The following is a 12,383-nucleotide window of genomic DNA, read 5'->3' as shown; positions in this document are numbered from 1 at the left end:
CTGGACAAATTCAAGGAACCAGAGTAACTGTTAAATGTGCCTTAGCTGTTTTTCCTGATTGTTAGGAGAGTCTGTCACTAACTGCAACGACATCTATTTAATTTTTGTTTGCATTCATTGTGAAGCCTAGAGTTGACAACTACAGTAAATGTCAATGAGATGGTTTTAAATGCAAGGAGATGTTCTGAACTCATCGGGCTCCAGTGTTCTTGTAGATTTGTAACAGAGAAATTGAAGCGAAGCGGGGAATGCATCAGCTGTGCTCCTAATGATACAATATTTCAAAATATGTGTATTACTTTTCCTGAGGGATTAGATCTTTATTCTGTAAAGACACATGGAAGTACATTATGCCTGTTATAATAGCTGAAACTACACTAGAACAACCAGAATGCTCATGTCTTTTTTTTTTTTTTAATTCTGCCTTAATTTTACTATTCAATTTGAGGCTAACTTTTATTCCCACAGAATAGAAGAGGGAAGGAAATATCATAGCCTTCAGATATGTAAAGGGAGTCTCCAGGTGCATGATCACTGTCATAAAAAGGCACAGACCTAAACTGCAGCAAGGGAGATCCTGGTTGGAAATTAGGAAGCCTCCTGATGAGAAGGGCAGTAAAGCACTGTCATAGGTTGCCTACCCACCCTATGACTAGCCAGTTCTCAAAGAATGATTGAAAAGCAACTCTTTGAAGCCCCTTCTGCACCCTTGTCCATTTTGCATGTGCCAGAGGCATCAAGCACAAGGTCAGATATGTGGCACTGAAAAGTCCTCGCATCAGTGTAGCAACTCTCATTATGGAATTAGCACAGGAATTAGATAAAACTGGTGAAAGCATAGAATAACAGCTAGATGGGAAAGGCTGGTTGCAAATCCTTCTACGTTTGTGGATCTGCAGCATTTTTATGCAAGAATCCAGAACTGGTCAGCATGAATCCACAAAGGCTTTAAATGGTGGAATGCCTTGAGACTTTTTGTTTTTTTTTTAAAGTGGGATTTTGTGATGCTTCTTGATGAAAACTGACTAGATCAGTTGGCAGGAGAGTGAGGAAGAAGCACAAGAGCAGACTTCTGTATGGCATAATAAAGCAAATTAAAGAACTTCTTGCTACCTGTCTTTTTATAACCAAATAAATTAAGGTGGGAGAATCGCCGCTGACTTTTCAGATCCATAGGCATTGTTGTATGCCTTACCAAGGGCGAGGACAGAAAAGATATCTCTGATGCTTACTTCAGCCTCCTTGAAAGGAATGCCCTGTACCGTTTCCTCCCACCAACATAAATGCTGTTGACTGTCTATAAATAGGAGTTTGACAAACAGCCTTTATTTTTCCCCCAGGCTCCAGTCACATGCTAGAAAGTGCTTTCCTCTAACGTGAGACTGCATTACAGTCCCTACAGCAGGAGCCTGGAAAGCTTGCTCTGCAGAGGAGCACTTTATATGGACACGGAGGATGCTGAGGAGGCGAAAGTGAGCTTGCACACACAAGAGACTTACCTGCAGTACCGTAGTTTTGTATTCACTAAAGGTAATAATGAATGTAGCCCGTAACAATTAACGTGCTTGTAACAAGCCCTTTTGGAGGCCACATGCAAAGGCATTGTGTGTTTGTCACAGGGCCTGTGGTTCACACTGTGGGAACCTTTACTTCCCTGTGAACAGAAAAGGGATTAATTTGAGCTTTTAAGGTCAGACAGCTGAGCTAGGGGAAGTTGATTTTTATGGCAGCTGAAAAGGGAGACTTGCAGAGAAATATCGTTAGCCAATATGCATTATTGTTGTCATGTAATGTTTCTTTGCTTGCATCGTTTACAGCTTACCTTTCTCCTACATGCATCTTTGGAGGCAGCTGTCTAGCAGTTACTCTTCTGTGAAAGACGGAGTTTACCAGCTGAAATGGTAACTGTATTAGCTCTTCATATCACCTGATATGACTGGTTTTGGTGAGTTTATTAAATTGCAAAGGGTTTGTGCTATAGATGAATAAATGAAATCTATAGAAACTAGAATCGAATCAGAAAGGCTCCCCCGCACTTATAACTGTGATTAGATCTCATTGAAATGGAGAGGTTTCTCAAATGGTTTACAGGAACTGCCTCAGTGACTTAAGTGGCCTGGCTCTTACAGTCTGATTCCTTCCCCGTTCCTGATTTCAGAAAGACTGAATTAAAATGAAACTGCTTGGAGAACCTCATGCTTCTAAAATAAAATAATCCATTTCTCTCATATTGAGATATTTATAGCCAATTTCCCATGCTTTTTTGTTCTTTGCAGATTGAAAGCTGCTGGGAGTAAGAAATTGCTGTTCTTTCTAGAAGACATGATTTCCAGGAGAGTGTTGGGATTTCTTGTCTGTTTGTTTGTTGTTATCACGTTTATCTGGTAAGCATTTGCTGGCAAGCTTGATCATATTTAAAACATCCTGTCTATAATGCGGTAATGCGTGTAGTAGCAGAAAAATATAGGCAGTGCATTTTATGGAAAGTCCCTCTTAGAGCTGTAAGAACGAACGGTAATTCATACAATAGATAAAGTAACACTAGTGGAGGGAGAAGCCTCCGAAGGGAGAGAGAAAAAAAGACCAATTGTGTCTAATTTAGGTTGCTAACACCTTATCTGACTCACAAACAAATGTTCAAGTACAGAGTATTTCAGTTACATTTCAGTTCCTTAAAAGAGATGATTATCTGTCTCTCCAAACAGTCCAAACTCACTCCAATGTAACTAGGGATAGCTTTGTAGCTATCAAACATTGCTGCTTTCAGACACTGGGTATGTTGGTAGCTTTGAGTGTACTGAATACTGAGTATACCTTACAGATTCTCTTGAGCAAACTCAAACACTATGTGAAAGGAATCTGAGATTAGGCATTTCTATTAACTACCAAAGTATCAATTATTATTTTTTTGTAAGTTAAAGACGTTATTTATAAGAAATATGTTTTATTAAAATCAGTTTGAAACAAATTTGTTCCTGAGAGTCTCCACTATGAGAACAGACTGTATTAAGCCTTAATTATTCTTAATTGTACTGTATTTCTGATGTTGCAATTTGCTCTTATTTCACATTGTGGGTGTTTGCATTTCACCAGTAGTACGTGATTGTATATAAAAATCTATATAGATGGTGATCAAAACTGAAGGGATAAAAAAGCTTATGCAGCCTATTCGTCTGCTAGGTAAATTAAAGGACGCACACACAGTATTTAAAGTTCCAGGAAGTGTCAGTATGTCACATCAGTGTGTATTACATACTTAATCTTTTTGAGCATTGCCTTATGTGTATCCATTTGTGTACGCTTTTCAAAAACATGTAGACCTACATTTCGTAGGCCACTTGATATAAATAAAAATACATAGACCTGATGTTACAAGCTTCTGGATTTGTTTTGTCCTGAGTTTCCCATTTATGCCTTAGCAGCGGTATATTACATTAAAACATGAATACACTGGATCCTATGTTAATTAATAAAGTAGACAAGCAGTTAGCAAGAGTTACTTCTCAAAATTTGTGCCAGATTCTCAGAAGATTGGAAAATCCTAGGAAGATCTCTTCCAACGTTACCTATCTTAAAACGTTTCTTTGCTATCACAGGATTACAGCTGGAAATGGAAAAGTGCGCTACCTCCCGTATTACCTTCCTTGCCCAGAAATCTTGTAAGTATTCTGTTTTGTATGTAATTAATAATGCAGAGCATTGTTATGGGAGCTGTACTTCACTGACGGTATAAGTAATTATTAACAAGAAGTCACTTGTTCTTTTTTATGCAGTGATGAATCTATAATTATTCACTTTCTTAAAACAAAATAGTAATAATGCAACCTCTTCTGCTTTGGTCTGCTTGCCCTTCAGGACAGCTCTGTGTTTGTACAGCATGAGTGAGGCCTTTTTTGTTGTGGATCACAGAGACCATGACCAGCAGGTTAACAGTGGGTTCATTATCAGGTTGTAATCACACATGTGCGCATGTACACACAGGATCTCACTCTGCTTTGAGATGTGGATTGAGTATCCCAGCTTACTAGATGGAGAAACGTAAATCAGAGAGGTGAAATGAATGATCACGTAAGGAGTTCTGGCAGAGTTAGAAGTAACTCTCCAGTCTCCTAATCATGTTCATCTTCACTCTATGATCAGTGCTTTCCACTCACTTTATGAATGTATTTGTGTTATGGCAGCACTTGAGTCGTGGACCAGAAGCCTGTTCTGAACAAAATTAAATGGTAGATGCTTCTCCAGAAACCTTACAGTTAAAGGGGTCAGCTTCATTGCGTGATGCAAACTAATGTACAGTTAACTGACTTGGCTTTGGTCCTAAAAGCTATCTCAAAGCTGCATAAAAGAGAATTTACACTGTGGCAGAACAGGGTACATGGCCCAAGTGACTTCACTGCCTTGTCGGACCATAGCTGTAATGTGACAAGCCACGCCTTTTCCCATCCTTTGTCATGACCTACTGATCTTGTAAAAACAAAACAAAAAAATGCAAAGAGAAAAGATGATCTCTTACAGAAGCATTTCTGGTTATTTCAAGCCATTAAAAAACATTTTGTCTAGTAAGATGCTTATTTCTCTGAATGCTGTTTTAAAGTATGATATATTTCAGGTAGTTCAGCCCTCCACGTGAACAGAAACAGTTATGCAGGGAATGGAGCACATGCATGACCAGAAGTAGCAGTCCCCAACAAGCATGTGCTTCCCTGGTTTTTGACCCCTACACTCTGACTTGACTTCACGAGACTCAGAGAGCTGCCAGCGTCTTTCTGCCTTTGCTCTGTTGTATGCTCTGCTTCAGAACTGTTACTCGCCTGGCAACCTTTGAAGGCGCATACAAGCAATGTCTGACTCTCTGTACCAGGCAGAGCAGTGCGCGCAGCAGCTGGAGCAAGAACTTGGACAGCTGTCAGTACAGCAACAGGTCCTGAAGCTGAACCTGATTGTTGTTTTAGGAAAAGCATTACAATCCCTTTCTTTTCCCACCTCATCATGCAGCTCCATGAAACTCCAATACACAGAAGAGAAGCTAATCCAGCTTTTTCCTCAGTTATTACTGGCTTTTTATTTCCTGACCTTTAAACTGCTGTTCCTCTCTTCCAGGCATATTCATGTATTATTCAGTGCATATTTTTTCCTTTTTACAGATTATTTTATCAGCAACCAAGAGTGCTGGCTCCAAAGTAAGTTTCTTTGTTTGAACTTTGTTGTTTGCTTCTGCTGACTTTGGCTTGGGAGCTCGGTGGCACTCACAGTTTCAAAGTCCTGGTACACACTGAACAGCAGCTTGTTCCCAGGGAAGTTTGAACCATATGGGTAGGTCTACAGCTGTCTATGCTGCTGTAGATTGAGATTAGTCACTGTATACTTGCTAGCATACCTACTGTACACTCCCAATTAATACATTAGCACACACAGCCTGTCTACGTGTTGCTGCCAGGGCCTCTTTTTGACAAGGAGATATTTAATAGTTGGAAGACAGTGAGAAATACCGTCTGGAACTGTGGTGTAGCTGTAATCAGCTGTGGAAGAGCTTTGAATCCATTTCAGGGCAAAATCAAGCAAGTGCCTTGTATGACCTTCAGCAATGGTTTCGGCTAACCTGCTGGATCTTGCACTGGAACAAATTACAGGCACTCACACAGACAAGTCTACGAGCAGCAGTCAAACCAGTGAGCTTAAACAGACCTGGAAGGTTTCAGGCAGCAACTAAGAAGTGACTTAGGCAAACACTCCTTGTCAGCTCGTGTTTGTTAGCAGTCTCCTTCGGTCCAGCTCCTATGACCTGACTCTTATCTCTAGCAGTTCACCTTCAACAGCCACCATTCTCTTGCAAGTTAATAAACATACCCTGTTGGTACGTATCTTCCCCCTCCCTCCCTTCTATTTTAACAGCATGTGCTAGGCCTGAATAGTTCTCTCTTCCGTATTGGAATAAACTAATGTGTGAAATCAGCTAGTATATACTGGACTAAATCAGGAGAGAATCATGTAGTGTTTAGAGCGCTGTATCTTCTGAAGGGAGTTCACTAGCACACACTGAGAGGATGCATACCATGGAAATGAGTCACTGGGAAACCCAGTGCAGCCCTTTAAAATTAAATTTAAAAAAGCCCTGCTTAGAAAAACAAACTTGCAGATTTCCTTCTTTCTCTCTCTCTCTCCCCCTCCAGAAAAAGATAATTAACCAAGAAAGAGAACAGCTCAGTATATTTTGTACAAACCAAATTTTTCTTCCTATATAATTTAATCTTTTACTTATATGCATTACTGCAGGAGGGAGTGAAATTGTTATTCTCGTATCCACTCAGACTGAAAGTATTAGATCTGGGCTGAAAGTGTACTCCTGCCTCACCCATCAAACTGCTCCCCACAGGTCCCTTAGTTTGGTTTTTGTGCTATTAGTGCCTTGGGAGCATGTCAGATGAGAGACTGCTTCAGCCTCCAAGTGGAGCACTGTGTATGGCAAATTTCATTAGTGGAGTGCTAATCATCATGGTCTGGGGCAAATGTGAGCAGGCTAGGGTAAATTACACATCATAAATGACATCTTGTTTTAACATCAAAAATGTAAGAAAGAAACCCTGAAAACAAAGAATAATGTTGAAACAGCATTGCATAGCTGTAATAGGGCATAATCAGACTCTGCTGCATGTATAGTCAATATTTCCACTATCCACACAGGAGATTAAGGATTTTCTATAACTTTGTTACACATTTGAATGCTGGCTCACATACAGAATTCTAAATTATATCTGAATGTTTTAAAGCTATATATAAATACTGGAAAAATAAACTGTCATGCTGCAAGCTGTGTTTTAATAACACAGCAATGGTGTATAATTTTATAGTAATTTTCATATTATTGCTTGTGTTGTAATCTGTATGTAGCAATCTGCATCAGACTGATAGCAAATGTGCATAATTTCTCATTCTGTGAGTTCAGTGGTCATTAAACTCTCCTCAGCAGAAATGTCCTATGAGCTTAAATGAGATTTTAGTAGATCCTTGGGTTTTTGCCAATTCATTAAACAGTGCTTAATTTCACCCCAGGAACTGAAATCCGTGCTTGGTAGCCTTAAATAAGAGGACAGGGTAAAAGATCTGAAGATAACACCATCCATAATGAGTTAATGCTGATACACTCTTCTTCTAGCTGCCTTTTTAGTGTTTCTTTCCCATTTACTGGCCTTGAAACCAAAAGGAACAGTTACGTTTCATTAACATTCTCTTTTCTTTTCCTTCAGGCATCAGGATGTGCTGACAGTCACACCTTGGCTGGCCCCCATCATCTGGGAAGGAACCTTCAATTCTGAGATCCTAGACAATGCCTACAGGCCACTGAATCTCACCATAGGGGTGACAGCCTTTGCCACTGGAAAGTAAGTGAACCACTCAGTGGGCACAGTTCATGAGTTGATGTACTTCCTCTGTGGAAAGATCATTTTGGCTTTTCTTGTCCTCAGCAGAGCTGAAATCTGTCCTAATTTGTAGTAAACTTTTATGCCCATGTGTTGTGTCCATAATCATAGAAGCCAACAGACTCAGCACCCAAGGTACCTAAAGCATGGTCAGTATTTTTGAAGAACTAGCATGTGTCTTGGGAATTAGAGCTGTAGATAGGTGTTTGGTTGGTCAAAGCAGGGAAAATCCACCTTGTTCCTTGTCTTCCACTGTACTTTACCTATCGCATGTATAAGCGTATGGGTCCTTGCATCAATAGCTAGTAAGCGCTCTTCATCCCTTGTCGTCTTCTGTTCATTATAATACCCTTCATAATCCACCATGCATCCCCTTGTCTCTGCTGTGCTATTCACGTTTTGTGTCTGCACAGATACACAAGGTTTGTGGGCCGCTTCTTGGAGTCAGCAGAGAAACACTTCATGAAAGGCTATCAGGTAAACTATTATATCTTCACTGACAGCCCTGAGACAATTCCCAATGTCCACCTGCAGCCTGGATGAAGATTTGTCATTGTCCCCATCAAGAAATACCCCAGCTGGCAAAAGATCTCCATGCGCAGAATGGAGGCCATAAACAAGCACATAGCAGAGACGAGCCATCAAGAGGTGGACTACCTCTTCTGCCTGGACATTGACATGGTGTTCTACAATGCCTGGGGGCCTGAGACCCTGGGTGATACAGTAGCGGCCACACGCCCTGGCTATTTCAATGTCCCTCGAAACCAGTTCCCTTATGAGAGGAGGAGCCTACATCCAGCAGCCTACATCCCTGATGGAGAAGAGGACTTTTACTACGGTGGAGCTGTGTTTGGAGGGCTGGTGAAGAAAGTCATGAGTTCACCAAGACTTGCCACATGACCATCCTGACAGACAAAGCCAATGGGATCATGGCAGCCTGGCAGGAAGAAAGCCATCTCAACAGGCACTTCCTCTCCCACAAACCCTCCAAGGTGCTTTCTCCAGAGTATTTATGGGATGACAGGAAGCCAAAGCCCCCTGAAATTCACCTCATACATTTTTCCACAATGGGTAAAAACTACAAAGAGATGGGAGATTGACCATCTGATCCTTGCAAAGATGTCCTCTACACAATCAAACCCACTGAATATTAGCTCCCACAGAATATGCCCCATCATGAATTTTTGTTCCCAGTGTGAACAAACTGAGAAAGGAACATGTGGATAGCTTCTGTGGAGAACAGGAGTCTTAATGCATTTCAGAAGCAGCAGCCAAAGTGGAGGTGAGAATGAAAAGGTTTCTAGGTTCCTGATCTTTGTAAATACAAGCATCCTGCTTGAGTCTGCAGCATACAAAAAGGCATCCAAAAGGCCAGTTATGAAATGCAAGGCTGCCCTTATAGCAAGGCTGCAGGTGCCTTTGCCTGTTTTCCTGAAGCCTAGCAGAAACTTAGCAAGATCAAAATGGTATTTGACATTCCTGTGGAGAAGACCTCGAGTTTTAGTAAAGATGTTTTCACTTTAAAAAAAAAAAAAAAGAATTCTGCAGGGTGATAAATTTTCATGCATTGTGATTTAAACTCACAACCTTTGTCAGGATCAGGAGGAATCTTGCGCTCGGAACAAGATGAGTGTGCAGCAGGATTTCTTGGACTTTCTCAGCAGAGAGCTGGTGCCAGCCATTGCCAGTAAGAAGCCTGGTCTGTCAGGACAAATAGTGTGAATTCACAGAGCAGTTATCTTCCAAATTCCAATCTGTGTTTTGGAGACCCGAGTTTAGATGGAACTGGCACAGCTCAGACCCAGACTGAACTTCCTTGGGTTTATTTCAATCACAGATGTGCTCTGAACCTTTTCCCTGGTTCACATGTCTCTGTAGATCATGTAATCTTTTCCAGCACAGAAAATCTGGTATTGAGAAGCTCATGTTCCTATCCATTACTTCAGTCCTTTCCAACTTTTCTAAGCTCTGTGAAAACAAACTGGCTAGAAGCTGCTGGAACTGACAGTAAGAGCTAAGGCGTTTCTAGCAAACAGGGTGATTTCATTTTATAATGAAATGCTCTAGTGAAACTGAGTTCTGACTAGAGCTGGAAGTAGGCTGGGGTTAACATTTTCTTTGCGTGAATGTGATGAGAAGCTGAACCAGGCATTTTGCAGCCTTTAAAGCCTGACAGCTCACTCGGGTGAACAGGCGGGGGTGGTCCAAACATGGGGAACAGCCACGGCTTGCAAATGACAACTGCATAATTGTCAACTGAGGTCACAGCATGGAGGTTCATGTGCCACCTACCTTGCCACAGCACATCTGCCATAAACATCTCCTGCGGTACCTCCTGAGGCATTCTACCAAAGGGCTGTGCAAGTTTGTGTCATGCTTATTTAACGTGAGCAGGGAGGGAGACCACAGGGAGCAGCAGAGAATGGCAGTGGCGAGTACTGCTGCCATGCTGTTCGGTACGGAGAGAAGCAGGGGTGAAAGGGCTAAGGTGACTGTTTCTGAGGGAACAGTTTAAAAAAAAAAAAAGGAAGAAAAAAGGCTCATTTGGGAGGGAGAAAATGGGGAAGAGGTGTCTGACTGTTCTTGCTTCTCTTCACATGAGAAAATTGCAGTATGGCAGTGTGTCAAGTATTCAAAGCTTTAGGGCCCCACCACTGACTGCAGATGACTTAACGAGCCATTTCAGTCCTGTGTGAGCAGGCTGAAAATGGCACTTGCCAGTGTCATTGTAGGCATTTCATCTTCCAGAAGACTAATTAGAAAAGCTTTCACAGTACCCATAATATAGATAAGGTACACAAAATACCTCCAGCCCCAAATGCCTAGTGGTAGCTGGGTCTGCTGATTCATGCTTTATCCAGAAAAGGGTCTACCTTACTATATTTTGTCCAGACTGTTCTTAGTGCTGTGGTGCTGGAGGAAGACACCCCTCTACATAACTAAACTGGAACTGAATCTCCTGTGAAGATGTCTTTTTATTTGTTAACCAGGCACATCATCTAAGCCAAAAAGGTGAAGAAAGATCCTTATGCAAATATTTCCAAAAAGATATATTCCCACCAAACCAAAGATTAATACTGTATGTGTCTTATTTGTAAAACAGTTGTGTCCAAAGGCCATGACTGAAACTAGGGTCTCATTATGCCTTTTGCTATATATATGCATATGGATTCTTTTACAAGCCAGAAGGAACTATCTAGTCTGATGAGCACAGGACAAGCCAGATAATTTTATCTCCTGATGTCAGTATCAAGCTCACAATACATACACACTGTGCTGTGCTAGATCTCTTAGAAAAGCATTTAGATCCAATAAAAACAAATATAGCAGCCACAAATCCATAGGTCAGCTGTGCCAATGGCTAATTCCCCTTATGCCTTAATTCTGCTCTAAATTAATCTGTGTTTGCATCCTGTATTCGCAGCCATTGGGCTTCATTCTGCCATACTAATTTAGTACTTGAATTCCTGTGCAGGTATTCATAGCCTATACTAAATCCACTGTGAGAGGAAGTTCTCCAGCACAAATGATGTGTGATAGAGGGTGGTCGCTGTTCCTGGGGTTCCTGTTCTGAAAAACTTTTGTGAAAGGCTTGGTTTCTGGCTCTGCTTCCTAGGCACCTTTTGGCTGAATGCAAGACCCTGTGATCGACGTGGTAATAGCCTGATTTGTGCAGTGCCAAACATGTTTATCTTCATGGCAGGCCTGCAGCTTTTCCCCAGGGGAAGGACTTGTGTCACATGTTATGTGACACAGTTCTGCTTGACAGGGCTGTGATTTGAAGCAGTACCTAGAAACTCCCTGCGTTCTTCAGTGAGCAGAAGAATGTGACTGCAGAAACACACTCCTCGATGCAGTGTGGGAGATGCTCATGCCCTCCTCTAATTAATGAAAGCCTGGACTTCTGTTGTCATCTCCTGCTCATTAATCCCCTTCCCCCAACACCAGCAGCAAGCTTTCCTTCTCTCAGTTGGATTGTGCAGCCCTCAGGGCACTTGTGGGCAGTGTGGGAGCTCCATGAGGACCTGCTTTCTGATCTGAATTCCCCACCAACACCCATTGCTCAGTGGGTAAGCGGAGGCACATGGTAGCAAGGCACTCTTGCGTGTGAGGTCTTCCTCCAGTCACCACAGGGGACAATGCTGTCTCATATGTCCTTGTGCCAGGGGAATTTGGACTTGGAAACATGTACGCAATACTGCATGAAAAGTGAATCACCACATGTAAATAAATCATCAGCTGATTTACACTGCCTGAGGATCTGATCGTGCTTTCAAGGTATTTCTGACTCAAGCCCTGTTTGTCCTTAACTAAGCCTCAGATCAGTAGCTTGTTGCCTTCCCCAGGGCCCCTTGTTCCATCCATCCCTTTCTGCTCAGCTGGAACACTCATCATTCATTGTCCATCTAATTTAAGAACCTATCTGACAGGCTTTTTCTTTTCTTGTCCCAGCTGGTGACTTGCATGGTGCATTCATCCCCACTCTAGAGGGCAAGAAACAGACACTTCCAGCACCAAATATGATCCCAGGCAGGGCCAGACTGTCATCCTCTCGTTCTCCCCACTGGTAGAACAAGAATCATTTTCACTAAGACAGACTAGTACCCTTTTTCACTTCTGTCCCTTAACCTTCCCACAGGTGGTGTTGGCCGACATTATTGACCAGAAATGTCATTCTCAACCACTTTGATAACTAGTGATAGTTATGAAAGGACTAGCCTGGTGAAACCTTCTCTGTGTGAGATCTGTGGCTGGGAGGCATGGAAATGACATGGTCTTTAAGCAGATACGCATGAGGAGGGATAAGAACAGCAGTTACATGTTCCCTGCACAAAACCAGCTTGGGGAATAGCCATGTGCATTTGGCTGGCTTAACGCAGCAAAAGCAGCATGGTGGTGGAAAGGAGCTGGAAGGCTGTGAGCTCCCTGCCAGAATGGCTAGTTTTACTCTTCCTACCCGTGTCT

At 42.0% G+C, this 12,383-nt stretch overlaps 1 protein-coding gene across 1 annotated transcript; it reads left to right on the top strand.

Annotated features, from left to right (window-relative positions):
• Window positions 1-2,322: 2,322 nt before the first annotated feature.
• GBGT1 (globoside alpha-1,3-N-acetylgalactosaminyltransferase 1 (FORS blood group)) lies at window positions 2,323-8,518 on the top strand (the record flags this gene model as incomplete). Its single annotated transcript, XM_082008821.1, is given in 8 exon segments — window positions 2,323-2,384; window positions 3,597-3,659; window positions 4,996-5,046; window positions 5,145-5,180; window positions 7,245-7,379; window positions 7,832-7,958; window positions 7,962-8,289; window positions 8,292-8,518. Coding segments are annotated over 8 exon segments (1,029 nt in total).
• Window positions 8,519-12,383: the final 3,865 nt, after the last annotated feature.

Source organism: Phaethon aethereus (genome assembly GCF_964289735.1).
Source record: "Phaethon aethereus genome assembly, chromosome: 20".
Lineage (NCBI taxonomy): Eukaryota > Metazoa > Chordata > Aves > Phaethontiformes > Phaethontidae > Phaethon > Phaethon aethereus.
The sequence above is the reverse complement of the archived record's forward strand: the minus strand, read 5'-3'. Positions and strand labels throughout refer to the sequence as shown.